The 22,632-nt window shown below is 36.1% G+C and overlaps 1 protein-coding gene across 1 annotated transcript; it reads left to right on the top strand.

The window, feature by feature from the left end:
- The first annotated feature begins 325 nt into the window (after positions 1 to 325).
- LOC121421040 (CD151 antigen-like) lies at positions 326 to 22,302 on the top strand. Its single transcript, XM_041615637.1, has 8 exons — positions 326 to 392; positions 5,757 to 5,884; positions 13,541 to 13,732; positions 15,238 to 15,312; positions 16,102 to 16,206; positions 16,692 to 16,847; positions 17,482 to 17,565; positions 18,949 to 22,302. The coding sequence occupies exons 2-8, from the start codon at positions 5,801 to 5,803 to the stop codon at positions 19,015 to 19,017; spliced, it is 765 nt and encodes a 254-aa protein (XP_041471571.1). The 5' UTR covers positions 326 to 392; positions 5,757 to 5,800; the 3' UTR covers positions 19,018 to 22,302.
- The last annotated feature ends 330 nt before the right edge of the window (positions 22,303 to 22,632 follow it).

The raw sequence follows: 22,632 nt of genomic DNA, 5'->3' as shown, positions 1-22,632 counted from the left end.
AAAGCCACAATTAAAGTTTGTCGTGTAAAAATACCGTTACAGAAATGTGTCCCCCCTCCACCCTCTTCGAAGTGAAGACCTTTTTTCTTTCTTTCTTTTTGGCATGTCAAATTTTTCCTCGGGGAAAATGTGTCCGCTATCGAAAACTCCAGGATCCGCCCCTGGTAGTACCATGCACTGTGAAAGAAGATGAGATAATTAAGAAAAAAATCTATAAAAATACTAATATTTTGCACCCATGGCCCAATACGACTGACAGCCCCGATATGATGTTGACGCCCTCTACGTCTTGTCTGCTTGTAGAGCTAGAGATTGGGAATTTCTATGCCGACGTCTGGCAGCTGTGCTCTGGATCTCTACCCGGTGATTTTGACTGGAATCATTAGATTTTCGTGAGTATTTTGGGTATAATTTGTGTTTTTGCTCTACATTATAATGTACTTAGTATTATGTTTTTATCTCGATAGAATAGCTATTTTCTATTTTCCATATTTAAGCTTTCTCCGCCGTCGGACCGACCAGGATTGGTCGCTGCACCTGACCTGTCCGAAACACTAAGCCGAACCTCCCCCGTCACCACACCCACTCACTCTGGACCATAGCACGGCGTTGCGGATGCAAAGTTTTTCTCTCGAGTCGGTGTTTGTGTGTTAAGTCAAGTCAGTTGTCAAGTGTATGTAATTTATCCACAACTCGCACCCTACCAAAAGATCTTTCAAATAAAGCACTGCCACTGGTCGCTAAAAATTAAGATTTCTGCGTGTTTTTTTGTTCCGAGTTTCAGAACGTTCCTGCTAATTTTATTTAATCGTAACTTCTGTAACTCATTAGTTTATCACTTTATGTTCAAAATGACCCATAAAAAAAAGGCGTCTCATGACTCTAGTAATGAGAAACCTCAGATTCTAGATCTAGCCGACTGAATTTTTACAGATATTGCTGGCATTCTAGCCTCAACGAGATCTAACTTAGGCAGGGGCACTCATTCAACGAACAAGGACAGGTTATGAATACATGTATGATATAACCATGATAACCTTGACTTTGTTCTCAGTTACATCTCCATGTGTGGCAAAATAAGGTTGGCAATGTTTGGCTTATTTCCTCTTTTTTATCGAGACAAATGCTTGATTTTTGTAAACACTGTTTCCATTACAGCTTTTTATCATATAATTTGGCTCTTAAGTAAATTTGATTTTTTAAATTATTTTTTCTTAATTAAAATTAGACATTGAAAAATGAAAATAATTTGCGATTATTACTTTCCACCAATAGAGGGTGTACACAAAAATATGCCCAAAATTCAAGTTTTTGAGCGCTCTGGTGAATACAAAAATTATTCCCAAGTTACTAATGAAAAATAAATTGCAACTGTATGGAAATTAGTAATTTTGGTCAAAAAAGTGATATTTCAATGAATTTTTAAAGTGTGTGCTATGTACAGCATTGGCATACCATAGTCTAGACAGCTGGCAGCCGTCTGTTTCGAGGAGTTTTTTAACATTTTTTTTTTTAAATTTCTCCTCGTACACAGACGGCTCGCTATCGTGCACCCACCATTAGGGGACTTGCAATGCAAAATCCCCCCGTCGGGGCTTTTCAATTTTTGTCTTTAATGAATAAAAATTTTGAAAATTAACGCGACCAAAATGCAAATTAATATTCCCTCTTGGCATTAATAGCCAAAAAACGGAGAAAAATCAAGTTAAAAGGGACAAAAACAGTGACTTACCTCAGCTGTCGCGCAAATTCACTTCCCCGTTTTATCCGATCTTAAGTACATAAACATATGGCCATTGAGTCCCCTGTACAGATCGCGCTACAACTTCGGTCTCTGTATTTGGTGTGTGAAGCCAACGGAGTTCAGCTGAACAACCAACATAACAGAGACCGAAGCTTTTGGTCTAACCATAGTCCAACCTGTAGATTCCCCACAGGCAGGATGGTTGCAGTGAACAAGTGCTTAGGGGCAGGGTGCTTGCTCACTGCAACCATCCTACCTGTGGCGGGTATGCCAACACTGTAAGTACACAGCACACACTTTAAAATTTTTTTGAAATATCACTTTTAGTCAGGCAGCATATGTCATGATTTACCGGCTACTTCGACAAATTGGCTAAATCTGATTTTTCACTTTTATGTGATTGGTGACATCACAAGGAACAACTTTCAACTTGGTGACAAATTTCAAATGGTCATCTTGACCATGTTAGGGGTCAAAGTAAGGTCAATAGGGGTCAATTTTTTGAATTGCCCCAAGTCTGTTGAGTGACAAATTTTGTTACTAAATAAGCACATTGGACCCCTTAAAAATATAATGTCTCTTTAGATAAAGACTTTTTAAAATGAAGAACCCACGAAAAATGAGACTTCTAACCGCTTTTAGACTTGTATTTTGGCTTCCAATGAAAGTTTGTTGACCTTTTGACCTTTCCCTGACCTTGTCTTGACCCTTTATATCTTCTGGATAAGGACTTCTGACGATGGACTTATCAAAAATCGAAAATAAAGAAGTACACACATGCATTAAAACACGGAAAATGAGCTTCCTTAACGCCTTCAGTGTAATTTGCCATTTAACGAAAGTTCGTTGACCTTTGACATTTCCGGTCATAACTTTTTAACAGAAGGTCAAGAGTATATGGTTGTGTACACTTTTTTGTTCAGTATAACAAGACAAACAATTTGATGTGTCACTCAACAGACTTGGGGCAATTTAAAAAATTGACCCCTATTGACCTTATTTTGACCCCTAACATGGTCAAGATGACCATTAGAAATTTGTCACCAAGTTGAAAGTTGTTCCTTGTGATGTCATAATCACATAAAAGTGAAAAATCAGACTTAGCCAATTTGTCGAAATAAATAATTACATATGCTGCCTGACTATTTTGTGACCCAAAATACTAATTTTCATACAGTTGCAATTTATTTTTCATTATTAGATCTACATGTAACTTGGGAATATATTATTTTTGTTCACCACAGCACTCGAAAACTTGAATCTTGGGCTTATTTTTGTGTACACCCTCTATTGGTGGAAAGAAATATGACAAGAACATTGTCATTTTTCAATCACTATTTTTAATTAAGAAAAAATAATTTAAAGAATCAAATTTACTCAAGAGCCAAGTTATATGATGAATAGCTGTAATGGAAACTGACAGAGTTAAAAAATCAAGCATTTGTCCCAAAGAAAAAAAGAAAATGTATGTACAAGTACAAGCCAAACATTGCCAACCTTATTTTGCCATACAAGGAGTAACAGAGAACAAGATTATATCATAACCTTGTTCATTGAATGAGGAATCTAGGACTAGGCGGGATCTAGGACCAGGCGGCCTCTAGGCCTTTATTCGAAATGGGGTCTGTCAGTCTGAGCGTAATGCAGGAGGGGGAGTGGCTGCTGCAACTGCCAGGTTGCATTTTTATATCGCGGTGCGGTTCAATTCAGCGGCGCTCGCACGCATCAATTGACTTGAATGCGCGATGCGGTATAACGAACAAAGGGCAGGGGCTGTCGAATTCCGGCTGCAAAACGTGGCAACATATTTCAAGATTTTATGAAATATTGAAACAGAAGGTGAAAATAAACATGTTTAGAAAAGACATACACTCTGTATATGATCAAAAATATTGCAGAAAGCCTTGCATTTATTTTGTCAGTGGGTGATAGAAACAGGTTTACTTGTTTTTATTAAAAAAATTGTTAGTCTAGTCCTAGATCAAAGTTACGCACTAGAGTACTAGTGCACACACATCAGTAGAGGAGCTGGTGGGTGTTTTATAAAGCTGTTTGTAAATTAAGAGTGATGGGCTCCACACTAACCCTTTTTTTCTACTGGTCCAACCTACATGTATTCATGTCGGACCAGTAGATTTTTAGTGGTCCGAACCTAAAATCTACTGGTCCCCCAAAATAAAGAAAACATGTGAAAAAGGCGCGAGTTTATTTTGCTGTCCTTTCTTGTTACCCCCCCTAAAAAACCCCCAGAAAAATGAGGGCATGAATGAAAGACAAAAGAAAGAAAGGAAGGAAAAAGAAAAGGTAAAGAAAGGCTAGATGTGAAGGAAGAGAGAAAAAAAGAAAGAACTAAAGAAATAAAGGAAGAAAGAAAGAAGGAAAGAAAGGAAGGAAGGAAAGAAAGAACAAAAATAAGAAAGAAAGAACAAAAGAAATAAAGGAATGAAGAAAAGAAATTAACCAAGCAATAAAGAAAGAAAGAACAAAAGACAGAAAGTAATGAAGGAAAGAAAGAAGGAAAGAAGCAATAAAAAATGAAAGAAAGGGTAAAAGGAGAGATGGAAAGAAGGAAAATAGAAAGAAAGACAGGGAAGAAAGAAAGAAAGAAAGAAAGAAAAAGAAAGGAAGGATTGAAAGAAGGAAGACAGGAACTAAGGAAGAAATATAGAAAAGGTAAAATGAAGAAAAGAAATAACAAAATCAAAAAAGAAAGAGAGAAAAATATTTACAGGATAGAAAGAATGAAAGAACAAACGACAGTAGAAAAGAAAGACAGTAACAATAAATGAAAGAAGAGAGGAAAGAAACAAAGAAAGATTGAAAGAAAGAAAGACAGAAAGAAAGAGAACAGAGGAAGAAAGCTGAAACTATCACAAATAAAATTAAAAGTTTCTTTTTGGCTCAATTAAAACATAGCTACAGAAGAAACCAAGTGTATCAACACACACACAAATGCAATATGTGGGGCTATCATGTATTCAGACGATATCACTCGAAACCCACTCGAAAAGTGCTAGGTACATGTATGTGCCGCGGGCTAGACAAAAAAAACCGGGGCTTTGGAACGGGCTATTAAAAAGGAGGGTCCTCAGAACTACAAATGTTTGTGAAAACGGGGGTCCTTGGAACGGTTCGCCTGTGTGCGAGTGCGTTTATTTGCATCCCTATGGAACGGGCATACATGCATGCAGCTAGCCCAGCGGCACGGAAGCCGGGTGCACTTGCGCAGAGATGATGGTCGGACATCGCTCTGCAGGTCACTTTTCACCAAACAGGCAGCTCATTGTGATGGATCAATGCGCCCGGAACGGCGTAACGAAAATTATGCAAAGCTTTGGAATGGATTTCTTTTTTCTTAATAAGAACAAAATGCCATGCTTTGGAACGGCTTTGTTTGTTCTTTTTCATCCATAAGATAAAAATGCTATGCCTTGGAGTGGAAATTTTAGTGTAAAAATGTATAAATAGGGTTCCTCTCCGTTTCACATACCCACCACGGATTATATACTTTTGGTGTACACAATTTTTAGCATTTACATGTACCACAAGAAAGGATCACCAGTTCTTAAAGTCGCTCTTATGAACAGTCTTATGAAATGGCCCCCTGGTTCAGAAAGTGAATGAAAGCATTAAGAGACAAACTTTTGTCCACAAGAAGGCATCACCAGTTGTTCTTTAAGTCCATCTTCTTACGAACAGCTTCAATGAAATAGCCCCCCCTCCCCCCCGGTTCAGAAAGTGAATGAAAGCATTAAGAGACAAACTTTTGTCCAATCAAAATTAGCTTTAAAAAAAATCTTAAGAATCAAATCATTTCCTCTCTCACCTGACTTTACACAGCTGAAATCCATCTGTTTGGAGGAATAATTATACATTTTTTTAAAACTTAAATTGAACATATACTTTTTCCTCATGAGTGAAGTAAGACAAAGTCCAGTGGAACAACCAACGAAACAGAAACTGAAGCTTTTGGTCTAACCTGACTTTCGCTATTTTCTTTCATTTCTGCCAGATTTGACCTGTAACCTGAACTGGCTTTAATTTGAATTATCGAAAATGGGGTCAAAGTATGACAAGGAACCTTGTTGTGGGATCTCACTGCTCAAGTATGTTCTCTTCATCTTCAATTTCTTCCTATTGGTAAGTCATCACCATGGAAACTGGTTGTTTGATTATTTTCATTATTATTTTTCTGAGCAACAAATTGAAAGAAAGAATGATACTTGTAGTATTGCTCTGGTTACATTTATGTATGATTCTCGTGTGCAGTGTGTAATTTCCATTGATTTACATGTAGAACCTCCACTATTCTTGGATGATGATGATGATGGTGGTGGTGATGATGATTATGAAGATGATGATGATGTTGGTGATGATGGTAATGGATATGAAGAAGATGATTGTGTAATTGGTGATGGTCACAATGATGGTGGATGATGGAGTAAATGATGAAGATGGTGATGATAAGAATGACGATGATGCTGTTGCCGCAGCTGATGGTGGTGGTTGTGATGATGATGATGAAGATTATGGTGATGGGTGAAGATACAGAATATGATTGTGATAAAGGTGATGATGATGATGAAGATGATGTCAATGATGATAATGGGGATGGTTATGGTGATGAAGATGATGATGGTGGTGATGATTATGATGATGATGATGATTTTGGTGGTGATGATGATGATGATGATGGTGGTGGTGATGATGATTATGATGATGTTGGTGGTGATGATGATGACGGTGGTGATGATAATGATTATGAAGATGATGATGTTGGTGGTGATGATGATTATGATGATGATGATGGTGGTGGTGGTGATTATGATGATGATGGTGGTGGTGGTGATGATGATGATGATGGTGGTGGTGGTGGTGGTGATTATGATGATGATAATGTTGGTGGTGATGATTATGATGATGATGGTGGTGGTGGTGATGATTATGATGATGTTGGTGGTGGTGATGATGATGTTGGTGGTGATGATGATTATGATGATGTTGGTGGTGATGATGATTATGAAGATGATGGTGGTGGTGGTGATGATGATGTTGGTGGTGATGATGATTATGATGATGATGATGATGGTGGTGGTGGTGATGATGATTATGATGATGATAATGTTGGTGGTGATGATGAAGAAGATGATAATGAAGATTGTTATGATGATGATGATGAAGATGATGGTAATGATGATGAGGATGGTGGTGATGATGGTGATGATGATGATGATGAAGAAGAAGATAATGAAGATTGTTATGATGATGATTATGATGGTGATGATGATAATGATGTTGATGATGATGATATTGATGATGAGAATGATGGTGATGATGATTAGGATGCTGCTGCTGCTGATTATGATGATGGTAATGATGATGGTGGTGGTTATGGTGATAATGATGAAGATGATGATGATGAGGAAGAGGAGGAGGTTGAGGATAATGATGGTGATGATGATGATGACGATTATGATGAATGATGAAGAAGATGATGATAATGATGATGATGGTGGTGGTGATGATGGTGATGATGATGATGATGATGAGAATGACGATGATGATGATGATGGTAACGATGAAGATGACAATAAACATGATGACGATGATAGAGATCCTATGCTGGTGATGATGTTGACAAGAACCTCTGCAGGGCTTTTTTTAAAGGAGACACACGAAGAAAATTTCACGAAAGTGATGATTATAGACAAATTATATATGGATGGAAAGGTATTGTCTTTTTATACACAAATATGTCACTAAAAAGTCTTATAGATGTCGTGGAAATGCAAGAAATGAAATTATTAGACACCCTTCTCAGCCCCCCAGACCGACAATCACGCAGCCGAAAACGGTCGAGAATTATGACGTCACACAATCGACGTGCTCATCATCTCTCTGTGCATCATGCACTGAATCACCTTACTGACCTGTTCAATATCTTCCGAATTTACCGTTTTCTTCATGTAATGTGATATTCAATTTCTGTTTTCGACAACTTCAGACCAAACGTGATTCAGAACTGTGTTCCTTTGCCCGTTTTTATTGAATTGTGGACTGTAAAGACCAATTTTGTCCACTGCAGTCGTCATTGTGTTGCTCCACTCCAGTCAGTGAGTGAGTGAGTCGCTGCCCAAATAATATAAGTAGAGAATCTAATCAAGAACTTGAAAATCAAAAGCAGCAATTAAGAAGTAAGATTTAATAAATACAGGACTGAATAGAATCTCACATGAAAATAAAAAGAGAAAAAAGAGCTGATAGGAATGAGGAAGGAACATAATTAAAAAAAAAATCCAGAACGAAAAAAAAATCAAAGAGTTTCGAACCAGGATCCCCGCACTCATAAAAAAACTGCGTGCGTACAGATTTGTCCACAGACCATGTTATATAGACCGTGTTCATAACGATATATGAACAAAGTGCGTTCGCTGCAGTTGCCTCGCAATGCTTCGGCAATCCAAGTGCAATTCCAATCATTTCGCGATCATATATTGCCGTGTTTTTTTGTGGTTCCTGAACTTGCTACGTAATTAAATTTCATAATTTTTATTCAGTTGTGAAGACGAATGTCTATGCTTTATATTGATAATAATATCAATGTGGTGCAAGCATGATTTCTAAGTGAAAATATGCTTTGTTTATTCACGTATATTTCTTGAAAACAATTTTTTCTAAGCTAAATATCGGTTACCAAAATATGTTAAATGTGCATTTCATTTTACTGTTCAGAAAATTCAAACTTTTATCTATGTAATAAGACCAATCTTGAGAGGAATAAACTATTCTAAGAGCAAAAAACGCTGATTGGAAAGATCGTCTTCAATGGGCTGCTGTCAGCTCAGCTGCTCGCTGCTCGTGGTGTGACGTCACTCAGCTGGAGCTCGCCAGAGGACGGACGAAGGCAGAAATATGCCATGAAAATAAGTCATTTTTGAAAGCTGATTTCTGCAAACTCTAATCACTATTTTAAAAGGTGAAGTTATATATCTGATTAGTAATACTTCCCCTTTACAATGATGACCAAAAAAAGTCATTATAAAATACTTTTGATTCTTCGGTTGTCTACTTTAAGGTTTGATACAGGCAATCGTGAATACAAATAAATCTGTCTATATTTTTTCTAAATTAGAGCCTGCATGTATGCATGAGGCAGTAATGTGCAGTCTCGCCTTTTCTTTTTAGCTGGATCGAGGTACAGATACATGTATTTATTCACATTTCACAATTACAAGCAATAAAAAATTAAAGTTCAATCTAAACAACATTTGCAATTTTTGGGGAATATCACATTTATTCCAATTTCCAAACTTGCTTAAATTGTGTTTAAATTTAAATTTAAATATCCTTTTTATATAATTTCAATATTTAACACAAAAAGATTATTATCATGGCTGGAATTTTGCACATTATACATGTACCCTATAATACGCATCTATTCATTTTATATGAAAGTAATAGCCTTGACAACAATATTTTCTAAAAGAATCAAGCACGTAATATATGTACATGTACAATGCAGTACAAGAAATGAAAATAATAATTATTGCTTGTTCATATGCCTACATGAACAAGTATTTAAACATGAAATGTTTGAAATACAAAGCATGTAGTTACATCAGGTTGAAAAACCCCATAGGGACTCACTGAAAATACCAAGAGGCTATGATCACATCTTGAAAATGAAACCTGTGCTGTGCACTGGTAGTCCCCTGTATTTGCATGGAGATGCCAACTCAACCAACTCGACGGTCCATGGTATTTGTATTGCAGTGAGTCATGACTGTAGTGTAAATTGGAGAATGATTGGTCCAGTGGCCAAGCATTGCAATGATAATGAGGTCATCTCGGGACAATGCATTGTCATACATGTACCCCAGTGAGCCGAAAATGTCAAGGGCGTGTTTGTTTAATCTGTAACATAATCTGTAGCATACATGAAGTAACATGATCTTACACCTGTAAAATTTAGACCTGCACAAAAATGTACACTGTATGTTGTTCTCAATGTACAGTGCATGTCTGTTGGGCATGTGATGATTTGTTTTACCAATACGAATTTTACATTGTTTATTTTTTTTCTTAGGACTCTTTCTTAGGGAGATGGTATGAAATGCATAGCTCTCTGAAATTTGAGAAGTATGGCAAAGAAAATTTATTTGGGCATAAAAAGAAATGAAAGTTAAACTAAAAGCCTACATGTATGTATTTTCTATCAAGGACTGCTTTTTCGTGCAGTATGCCCATATGTCCTGCAGTAGATCATTAAAGTCAAGTGAAATGCCAAAGAAAGTGGGGAGGTTTTTCTTGTTTTTTGCACACTGCAGATGTGGGGAAGGCCAGTGTACAACATAATGTACTCCCAGTCAAGGATAAGTCCAGCTAATGAAATAATATTTGCTGCTAATTTATATGTACTTGACTTGACCAAGATGATGTGACCATGCATGGTTGTGACACACTGCTGAATGCATCCCCTCTTAATGCATTTATGATTTAATCTTGGTGATATCACCATGAGTATAAATACAGGACATGTATAGTAGTCTTGGAGGACAGGCAGTGTTAAGATTTTATTGTTCTACTTGTACATACATGTAGGCCTATGATGCAGGCCTTGATCATGTACTGATGTAAAAAACAAACAAATAAACAAAAATATATATCTCATAATTAAGTACATATACATTTTACTTTTGTCTAAGGAATTCACTGACATAGCAACAAAGTTTAATGCTCACTGATCTTTTTTTTTTACACAAGCTGTTATCATTATACACACCAATGCTACAGAACATGTACACCTGTACAGTCTTGGAGGACAGTCAGTGTTAAGATTTCATTGTACATATTTACATGTAGGCCTACATTTACATTTGAATACAGGCCTCAATCATGTACTGGTTTAAAAAAAACAAAAACAAAGAAATAAAATATACATGTTCATGTATCTCATAATTAAGTACATTTTACTTTTATGTCTACAGAGTTTAATTCTCATTGATCCTATTTTACACTTGTAAGCTTTTATCATTATACACACCAATGCTTTAATAGCACAATACTGCATTTTGGAATGTACGAAAGTATTAATTCACACTGTTCACAGTCCACTTTCACACAAACTTCATATTGTCCTGCAGTATGTGATCTGATATGGGTCTGTTATTTTAGACTAGGCTGTGTATGTAGTTGGCCTGCATACCATAGATATTGAATGCCCAAATCAGGTGTGACATCAGTCATGTTATCTCACTTGGGAGCGGAGGGCTATTTTTGCCTGGCCAAGACAGGGACAAGGGCAAAATATGAATTATGATAATGACTGGGAAGTCCTTTGAAGCAAAGGTTTATTGATCCATTTTTATGCACCTTGTAGAAAAACTGCATGCATGTTTATGAGAGCAACCTCACCCAGAAACTACTGTACATGTACATGTACATCACCTACAAGTAAAAAAAAAGACTCGCTTAAAAATGGTAAAATAAAGTAGAAATGCAGCTTTCTCCCCCCCCCCTACTATAGGCGGTTTCAAACCGCCTCGATCACAAGAATCCCCGTTAAATTACGAGAACTTTTTAAGGCTAAAAAATACCCGTTAATTATTCCTGCATTCACACCGCCCCGAAACACATCCTTCGGGATAAGTTCCCGAAGTTACGAGCATGCGCAGTGTGGTCTGATAAGCAGGCAAGGCGGGAGATTCAAAATCACTTGCCCAGCAGCCACCCACGCCGCCGCGCCCAACGACACGCTGGGATAAAAGTTCCCGTAATTTGCTTTCACATCGCCAAAATACCTGCGACCTTGGAAAAATCCCCACGAAAGTTCTCGTAATTTCGCCAAGTACCTACTTAGCGGGTATTTTCTTTCGGGGAAACTACGCGTAGTTTGCTTTCACATTACCAAAATACCTGGTATTTTCTGATCGGGGTAAATTTCCCGATCAGAGAATACCTGGAACTGGCGAACTTCGAGGCGGTCTGAAACCACCTTCTGTAGGCGGTTTCAAACCGCCTCGATCACAAGAATCCCCGTTAAATTACGAGAACTTTTTAAGGCTAAAAAATACCCGTTAATTATTCCTGCATTCACACCGCCCCGAAACACATCCTTCGGGATAAGTTCCCGAAGTTACGAGCATGCGCAGTGTGGTCTGATAAGCAGGCAAGGCGGGAGATTCAAAATCACTAGCCCAGCAGCCACCCACACCGCCGTGCCCAACGACACGCTGGGATAAAAGTTCCCGTAATTTGCTTTCACATCGCCAAAATACCTGCGACCTTGGAAAAATCCCCACGAAAGTTCTCGTAATTTCGCCAAGTACCTACTATTTAGCGGGTATTTTCTTTCGGGGAGATTACGCGTAGTTTGCTTTCACATTACCAAAATACCTGGTATTTTCTGATCGGGGTAAATTTCCCGATCAGAGAATACCTGGAACTGGCGAACTTCGAGGCGGTCTGAAACCACCTTATGATACCAAGTTTAGATGCAAGTTTAGAACTCAAGAAGGCCTACATGTAACATTATTATTTAAAATTCCATAGGAACAACAGATTTTTGTGTCAAATATGGTATAGAAAGAAATTATGAAACTGTTTTGTGTGAAGAAGAAGGTCCAAAGACTGACCATGTACTTTACATAGTGTTTGTTGACAATGTAGATTACCTAGCTTTGTAGATGATAATTTGGCTGGATTTCTTTTAAAAAGCTGAATGGTAGCCTGGTAGTGTCAATTACATGTATTATCAAATTCAAATAATATGAATGATATTTACATGGGGGTGTAGGTTAATTTACCTCAAAATAACCCTATACACCCCTGAAAAATTGAAAAAGGTCCCTGGTTATAATAGAGTCTGATAGTATGTAAATTTTGACCAAAATTAAAATTAGGCTGGTGGGCTGACAAAAATAGCCACAGAAAAAATTCTATTAAGATACAAAGCTGATTTGAATCATAAATCATAAATCCTAAATACATGTATACTTCATATTCTATTTTGTGATGAAACAAACTAGATAGGGGGCCTATATCTAGGAAATTTTTTGTTTTCCCACATTTGTGGAGCTGTCTTGGTGTAGTGGTTCAGTCACTTGACTCTTATACCAAGGGTCGAGTGTTCGAATCCCACCCGGCGCTAATGTCCTCAGGCAAGGCACTCATCCATGTTTGTCACTCTCCACCCTGGTGTTAAATGGATACCCGGTAAGATGTGAATGTCAATGTGATTAGATTGGCACGTGTGCACTGATAAACAGTTGCCTACATGTAGGCCAGGATACTCCCCAGGGAGTGGAGATGGTGCACTTTATGGCCCGTATTCTGAAGACGGGTTTGATTTGAATTCTGGTTTAAAGTTGTGGTTTACATGTAACTACATGTACATGTATGGATAGCCAATCTTTATACAGTTGAAATTAATTGCATAGTAGCTCATTTTGTCACTCAAATAATTCTTTAATAACTGTTTCGGAAGGATAAATAAGATAGCTTTCCTTACCGTTCACAAGTTACATGTAGGAAAGAGTTCAGTAAGCATAAGAAGCATACAATGTAAGGAAATGTGACATTTTTTGGCTTTCCATAATCTAGGGTTAGACCATGGTCTAAAGTTAAACCTAACTTCAGAATACTGGCCTAAGTGTGGAACAGTGATGGATCCTATGACCACCAGGGTAATAATAATTACAATGCTTTAATAGAAAAAAATGTATGAAGCGCTGAAACGTATGAAGTGCTATATTGATGAAACTATTATTATTTTTATTATTTACATGCATTATGCAGATTGGTGGAGCGGGTGTATTAGGCGTTGGAATCTGGACGGTCATATCAAAGTTTGATTACACGGAGGTCCTATGCTCACATGCCTACATCATCTCGACATACGCACTTATCATATCAGGGGGCGTGGTCATCATCGTCGTGGCGACGGGTTGCTATGGTGCCGTGCAGGAGGTCAAAGGTTGTCTGTTGCTGGTAAGGTTTATGCATTTTATAACCCAATTGTACATGTATTTCACTTTTACTGCTTGACACTTTTCTCTTAATGATAGTACATGGGGGGTACATGTATTTTTTATGCTTGTGAATTCATGCTCTTGAAATTAATATGCTTTTCACATGTAAATTGAAATACATGTAGCAGATGTAGAGTTGTGCTCAAAAGTTTAGCGAACCTCTCCACAAAATGCACAACATTGCAATGTTCGAAAAGCTTGTAGAAATGAACTTTCATGAATTACATAATGTTTTGATCACCTGACTTCACAATTCAATATCTAAAACATGGCAGAACTTGAAAGTTAATGTGCTCATTTTCTTGTGGGGTTTACAAGTTTTGAACACCACTGTATTTTGAGTGTACTACTATAAATGAATTGAACATATGTACGGGGACATATTTTGTACAGGGTTGTGTCTCATTTGACCATCCTACATATTCTAATAGGCCGATGGAATCTGTATTAAGATATTAAAATCCAAGTTCAGAATATGAGCACTGATGTGACACCAGTGGCGCATGTCGTGAACCTTGTCTGTAGACGGTACATGAGATACACAGGAAAGGGTGGGATTTTTTTTCACCAAGAAGGCTGCCATTTGTTTTCTTTAAGCCTAGACATGTATGTATGTACATGGGCTGTACAGGTGTACAATACATTCCACATGTATGAAGTGTCTCAATTTTTAAGTTGTGTGATAATTTTATCACTTGATCACTTCATTACTGTCACTTTCGCTCTGTCTTTCATTTCCACTCTGTCTTATAATGAATAGCCAAAAATTACAAGAAAAAAGATTAATGGTCTCGAGTCTAGGGAATAATTTTGCTTTACAAATTTGAATAGCATTTTTGGCTATTTTTTTAAGACAAAAGCCCTCAACTAAGAAATGTACAGTTCTATGTAAAAACATGCTATACGAAAGACTTTATGCATAGCAGTCTTTAAAGAATGAGGAGCAAATTGTGATGCGATACCAGGAAAATTGTCTTCTGATGCATTTGCATTGCTTAAGTAATGTACAGTCTTATGTAAAAATATGCTATACAAAAGACTTTATGCATACACATACATGTCAGAGATGCCAAGTTCAAAGACCAGCTATGCGTGAGATTTTCTGTGAATCTGAGTGAGATCGTAGACATTGTGTACAATATATATGGGGATAGGCTGTGATAGTTGCGTGAGACAGAGATTTGAGGGGATGAACAAGAGTCCAAAATGCTTGAGTCTCACGCATAATGCGTGAGACTTGGTAGCTCTTGACATGTACATGTAGTCTTTCAAAAATGTGGAGTAAATTGCGATGCGATGCCAGGAAAATTATTCCCTGATCTCACGTACACTATACACTGTATGTCTTTGCATGGCTCGTTTCATCTTCGTGAACTTAATCATGGCATGAACATGTACATGTACACTGTTTACTTTTGTTTGTAATAAATTTTGCCGATCATTCTTTTTTTGGTTAAATTTCAGTACTTCACATTGCTGCTGCTTCTGTGTCTGATTGAGCTAGGTGTCGGTGTCTTTGTCTATTATTACAGAGGAGAGGTATGTATCAAACAGAGAAGAGACCTCGAAGGAAGTAAAGTTGCCATTTTTATGGTCGCCATAGAAAGTGAAATTATTGAGAATTGAAAATGTTGTTTTGTTACGAATTTTGAGGAAATTAAGAAAAAAGAAAATTGCTTCCTCTGATCCTCAGCGTTCTTTGCAATTTATTTCCCTCCATTCCTTTAACAGGCATGATAGTCTCTCGATTAAACAATGAGAATTCCCATTTCTTGAATAATTAAAAAAAATAATAATAATTGTATTTGAAAAATAAATATTTTTTTTTTCATGAAATCCATTGCCCAAGAACATTCTCATGCTGTTTTTACTGCTTTTTACTGCATGATAAAGCTATCATGCAGGCTCACCTTAAAAAATCACTTTTGATTTCTTTACTATGCAAGAGCTTGTAACCCCTATCGAGGCGCCTCGGACTTGGGCGGTGACTTAGCGACCCTTGGCTATTTTTCAGATTTTTTTTCAGAGGTTAATATCATGCCTGTTTAAACTTGGAGGAAAAATTGGTAATTCCTCCTAATTGATAAATTGGTGCACAATGCAATTGATCATGTATCATATGCGTTTTTAATTGTCAGTAATTGTAAAGTAAACTCACATTGTTATCTATCAATTTGAATTTGAATTGACTTGAGTAAACAACTTTACCAATATCTGTTGAACATTGAGGTTCTGAATAGCCAGTTTTTGTTGCCTGTATATGTACATGTTTGTATCAATGATTTTTGCTGTCCTTTTTCTCTCGCCTTTACTTCCTTTGTTATGCAGCTACAAGTTGAACTTGAGAAGTGTATGAACAGTTCAATGACTAAGAACTATGGACTAGACGGTAACAGTGCTTACACTGCAACGGTAGATGATTTACAGAATAGTGTAAGTAGTGGATCCATGCATGCTTGGTCTAAGCATACTTGATCTTTTGTCTATTTGGGCTGTGCCCTAGTCTAAGAACTATGGATCAGCAATGAACTGCAATGGTTTATGATTTACAGATGAGTGTGAGTATCTATGTGTGCTTGGTAGTAGCAGAAGAGGGCTTCCCTGCAGAAAGAAGTAGTGAAAGATTTTGTTCGGGATTCCTGCCAAAAAGATGCACAAACCTATGGTCAGGTTTCTTATGGGCAGTTCAGTAAAATTTACATGTGCCTCTATATGCAAGACCTTTTTGATATCATCTGCATCAGCTTTGCGCTTTATATGAAAGTGTGGAAGTCGATCAAATTATCATGGCTTGAATAGTTTATGAAATGAAGTCAAAATATATTCAAGCCATGATAATTTGATAGGACTGCCTTATAGAAGACTTTGTTGTTACATCAGCATTTTTGAAATCTAGACTATTTGTTTCCTTGTTTCAGTTCAACTGCTGTGGTGCTGCTAGCTTTGAAGACTGGACCAAGAGTGAGTGGAAGGTCAGCGGGTTAGCAGGGAATCGTAGCGTCCCGGAGAGCTGCTGTAAAACCATAAGTCCCTACTGCTCTGTCAGGACACATCCTTCAAATATATACCATCGGGTAAGTCTATGTGTGGGACTGCATATGAAGATAGGGGTAAAATTTAATGGAAGGTGAATGATTTGCAGGGAATGGTAGCATCCCTGACAGCCGCTGCAAAGTCATATGTCTCTGCCTCACCGTCGGAACAAATCCTTCAAATAATTACTAATGGGTAAATTCATATGAATTTTATGGGCTTATGACATTACATGTTCGGGTATTCAGTTGTGGCACCAGCTGTAAAGATCATGATACGGCAATACATCATTCCTGATGAATAATTGTCAAGCAATGCTCAGAACTCCCTTTTTTTTCAGCCAAGACTCAAAGAAGGGAATAAAATATTGGTTTAATAGTGCTGGCATTTTTAAAAATCCTTTCCCTGGGACCGTGATGAGATGGATTGGAATAATTGATTTGTTTCTTTGATAACATGACCTTTGACCTTCATCTTACATGGTTGTGTAGTTGGTCTGTAACTTATCGTTGATCATTTCATCATAATTGGTGCTGTGCTTAATGACCTTTGACCTTAATATGCCCTTTGACCTTGATCTTTACAGGCTTGTGTTGTTGGTCTGTCACTGGTCATTCAAGATAATTTTATCATAATTGTTGCTGTGCTTAATGACCTTTGACCTTTATTTTACAGGGTTGTGTAGTTGGCCTGTCATTGATTGTTGAAGATCATCTTATCATAATAGGTGCTGTTAGCTTAGCCATAGCGGGTGCTGAGGTAAGTTCACTCAAGAATTTATTTTATTGTTTTATAAATGGCAATATGCTAAACTTTGAAATTTTTTGTGACATACCAGAACTAAAAAAAATCTACCAATAACCACTATAGCGGGTGCTGAGGTAAGTTCACTCAAGTATTTATTTTATTGTTTTATAAATGGCAATATGCTAAACTTTGAAATTTTTGTGACATACCAGAACAAAAAAAATCTACCAATAACCATGTCATGCCCAAACAATGGACATATTCTAATGTGTTTCCCCCATCCCGTTCAGATGACACTACAGCCTTTGCAGACAGCTTTATGAAACAATATTTTTATACTATTGAAATTTTAATCACCACTTTCATAAAAACTTTCATAGAAGCATTTGTAAAAACATACAAACCAAGAAATGTTGAGTACTTGATAAAAAACAAATTATTGCCTAACTAAGCACATTTACAAGAATAGGGGAAAGATCATTGAGAAGTTACTAAGAACTTGTGAATTGATGATCCTGAACATGGGCAGAAATCCCAGGGGGGGGGGGATGCGCCCCCTACCCAAAATAGTAGGGAGGACACAATATCAAATGTCCCCCCTACTATTTTTGGTCTTTTATGATGGAAAGAAATGCATCATTCAAAATCGAAAATAAAATATGTATTTTGGACGAGATGAATTTACTTTTGAGGTTATTAACTTTTTTTTTCCTTGTCAAATTTATTTTGGTTGAAATGAATTTACATTTGTGGTGATAACCTTTTTTTTCCTTTTTTTTTTCTGCTTGTCAACTTTTCCAGCCCCTGGTTCCCCTACCTTTTGGGAGAGATTTCCGCCCTTGATCCTGAAATTACACACTTATTCAAATCGATCAATCAAGATAATAAAAACAAAAATAATAAGCCAGTTCACGGTTAGCTCATGATCAACTATTCTCAAATGACCTTTGTGATTTTTCATTAGGATAAGCACTATCATTTTCAAATGTAGATGTTGCGTAAGTTTTACCAGTAGAGTATTCAAATTCTAAGAACAAAAGGCATTGTATAGACCAGGTGACTAGAATAGTACATCAGGGATAAAGTTTGGAAATCTGTTTTATTGTCTGCCTTTGGTACGTTTTACTATTGTTTAGGCTACTGTTAAATACCAGTGATTATGAAGGCTCTATTTATTCCTCTGAAAGGAATACATGAATAATCATCAAGTCACAAATGCCTATGTCAGTGAATTTAAAAGCCACCTTCATGGTTTTCTCCAATGACCTTTTTCTGCTCGTGCGCAGTTTACAACCATGAACAGGCTTATTTGGGGATTTAGTATAAACAAACAGAACATGAGTATACCAATAATCACTTGTGTATTATTTATCTTTTGATTATTTATTATTTCAGATCATGGGTCTCATCTTCTCTATGTGTCTTTACTGTCATCTCCGATATGAAGAACAGGAGCCCTACTGATGAATGATGCAACAGCTCATTATAATATATGCATAAATTTGCATATCTTATGCTAATGAGATAGAGATCATTCGTAAGACATCGATATTGTGCACTCTTTTTGCTGCACTTAAAAAATAGTAGATGGTGTGAAAATAATGAACATGATTTCAGAATTGTTAGGGGCACACACAGATTCGGCCTTTTCTCCATATCTATCTAGTTACAACTCATGCTTTTTTTATAGAATGCCGGCAGTTTTGTATATTTTCAACAATAATTTGAAAAAAGTGACAAGTAATTTGTTCTTGATTACTTAGCGCAGAATTTAAAGGGGAAGTTCTTCCTGAAGAAAAGTTCATTTGAAAATAGCAGAAAAATAATAAAAATTATTGGTGAAGGTTTGAGGAAAATCCGTCAAAGATTAAAAACTCAAAAAAAAGAATTTTATTTTTTTGAATTGTGAGGCATATGGAGCAGCTTCCCCATATACCATGTAGTAAAAAAGGTCAATGAAATATTATTTTAAAAAAAAAAAGGGAAATGGGTTTTTATTGTACCTTCAATATATTAAAAGGCAAATTAATACACCCACTATAGAAAGAAAAGAAATGATCCATTAAAAATAGAAATTTCAATGCATTTTGTATTAATATTAATAGTATAAATATTGCCCAATAAGTAATTACATAGCTTACGAGGCAGCTGCTTGTATATGACGTCATAAATTAAAAAAAAACTTACATTTCTAATAACTTTCTTAATCTTTAATGGATTTCCGTCAAACATCCACTAAATTTTTTAATTATATTTCTGCAACTGAACTTCCCCTTTAAACTTGATGCTTCTGTGCCCTAAGGTTAAGGAATATTTTTTTTGTGTGACTCTCCACCACAAAAAACAAGTCAGACTTGAAGTTTTTAAACTAAGAGAGAAAGAGGTGAAATGCCATGTTTTTATTAATTTTTCCCCAATCAATCATCTGTTATATTTAGAAATCACATATGGTTGCCAAACTTTCATTTCCAGGATTTGAACATATTATTACATTTATGGACCAGAAACTCCCATTATCTTGGTCATTTTTTTAGAGATAGTTTGGTGTATGAGTCGAGTAACCGGAAAGGATTGTATGTATGCAAACGTTATTCTTCACATTCATATGATAATCCCATCTGAACACTTAGTAAGAATGCAGCCTCATTTTTTTTTACATGAAAATGGGGGGGGGAGGTCTGAATCTGTGAGAGGTCTCACTCCATCCTAAACCCTTCTTTTCTCTGTTATCTCTGATTTTTTTTCTCGAAATTTCTAACATTTTGATTACATTTTCAAGGAATTTTCTCGAAGTCATGAAAAATTGATTGTTATTTCAAAGCTTCAAATACTCTCTTTCTCACCTCACATCCCCACAGTTGAAAACGACAAAAAAGAGTCAATTTGTATTATTCAATCATTTGTGATGGAGTGTCATACTCGATGCCTTAGATATATGTTTCTCTGGACATTCTATGGGATTTTCCCTTAGTTTTAAATGGTGCTATTTATCTTCCTTATGATGTTTACTTTTTATGATAAAAATGACCTATTTAATGCTAAGCTTATGTTATACGAGTTAAGAAGCATTGATGCAAAGGGTATAATTTCACCATTAATCATGTTTTTTTTTTATGATTATGATCTATCAACTTACACAATAATCCAATGGGATGCCTTACTGCAATAATCTGAAATTACAAATGACCCTTTGCATGAAAACATGATGTCTGACTTATATGAGAATTGTGCTCAATATCGGCAGCATTAATGGTTATCACCGAACACCAAAAATTGCCTGTAATAGGAGGTGACGTACATGTACAGTACATAGACATACATTTTTACAGTCATTCTTGTAAGATGGCCTTAAAAATACAGGCAATTCATGCATGAATACATCTATGTTTAAAGTTTTATAAAGTAAAATAGAAATGCAATTCATTCATATCAGCAATAATATGATGGCTTTGCGATGATATGTAAAAATGACCATAGATTTAAAAATGCATTTATATTTATGGCTTGCGTGCATTGGCATGGTGATTTTAGGTAATTTTATATTTGATTTTGCGGTGTTTTTTTTTTCAATATTTATTTTACTAGATTTTACAAAGCTTTGCCTTTTCATTGGGTGTTAATATTCTCTCAACTTATTTATGCCTTAGTAGTTTCATGCAGTTATAGTTGGGAAATGACTTCTTTTTTCATAGGATTTAAATATAAAGGGATATAATAATCCTAGCAATATTTAATTTGGTGTTTAATTACATGTTTGAACATTGTATTTCAAATGATTGTTGAGATTTAAAAAATTAGGAACGCGAGGGGAGGGGATAGATTGAGGTAAGAATGGGGGGGAGGGAGAAAGAAGGAAAGAGAGAGGATCAAAAGGGGTAATGTGGAGGAAAGGGGAGATTAATGGGGGGGGGGAGGCAAGAGGAATGATTTCAATTGATCCCCCTCTCCCACAGAGGTAAAGAATAACTTTAGGAATTATTTAGAGAAATTCATCAAGAGCGCATCTTTGAATGAAAGATAATTTTTTTAAAAATTGAGAATCTGAAATTTAAAAAAGGAACAGTACTTGCTAGAAGTTTCAAATTTTAATGATGTCACATGATTAGTCATGTGATTAGTAAGGGTCATGTGATTTAAGATCATCATGAATAGAATGAATATATTCTACTGGGTTTGTTTGAGCCAAGAGGTTTTGCAAACTAGATTTTAATACTTTAAAGTAAGAAGGGACATGATTTGAGATTTTATTAAGGGTTAAGATATAGAAATCCTAGCTTTACAGCTTTCATTTGTCTTCGAAAACTTAAATCAAGTTAAGAAAAAAAATGATCAGTCTCTTTATCAATGGAGACAGGTATATGTTCCGTTCTCAGTGAGGCAGATACTAAAGCTAATTGGAAAGTATTATATGAAGGCTTGTTCAAATAACTTGAAAAATAACCCCACCCCTCTGCCCTTTTGGTGTCTGGAGTATGCTTTAAATTACTGCTTCGCCAATACTGATATGATGCATAGAATATACATGTAGGATATTTTTGCAAAATGGTATCATTACCTCTGGACGAGTATATTCGATCGAGGAAGCCTTTATAGCCTAGAAGAAAAATTGCAGAGACAAATTGAAAGCTGTAAAGCTAGAACTCTTTAAACAACCTTTAGAAATTTGACTTCATGCCTCCTCATATTTCAGCATGTGCATGCATGTTTTGTAAATACAAATTGAGCTTCTATTATACGATTTACGGGAAAAGATTATTATGTTTGCTTTAATTTGTGTCTGTCATGTTGAATGTATTTTTGTTTGTAAATTAGGAGGATATTTTCATTGTCTCTCTGCATTATGTTTTCATATCATTTTTCAATTTGTCTTTGACCTTGAGACCTTGTGAAGGTTGCCAAATTTTACATGGCTTCTAGGATGTACTATGTAATTTAATTGGTAGCATCATTATGACAAGTTTAAAATTTTGATGGAAGTTTTAAAATCAGCATAGTTGAAAGTCTGGATTATGCGATTTTCTTCAGATTCAAGTTGATTCTTTCCAAGTACAAAAGTTAACAATTCAAAATTGAAAAATT

This window comes from Lytechinus variegatus, chromosome 9, assembly GCF_018143015.1.
Source record: "Lytechinus variegatus isolate NC3 chromosome 9, Lvar_3.0, whole genome shotgun sequence".
Classification (NCBI taxonomy): domain Eukaryota; kingdom Metazoa; phylum Echinodermata; class Echinoidea; order Temnopleuroida; family Toxopneustidae; genus Lytechinus; species Lytechinus variegatus.
The sequence above is the reverse complement of the archived record's forward strand: the minus strand, read 5'-3'. Positions and strand labels throughout refer to the sequence as shown.

Coding starts and splice junctions, on each gene's coding strand:
- LOC121421040 (XM_041615637.1), top strand. CDS start 5,801: ATGGGGTCAAAGTATGACAAGGAACCTTGTTGTGGGATCTCACTGCTC. Junction 5,885..13,540: donor TCTTCAATTTCTTCCTATTG/GTAAGTCATCAC, acceptor TGCATTATGCAG/ATTGGTGGAGCGGGTGTATT. Junction 16,207..16,691: donor TAGATGATTTACAGAATAGT/GTAAGTAGTGGA, acceptor TCCTTGTTTCAG/TTCAACTGCTGTGGTGCTGC.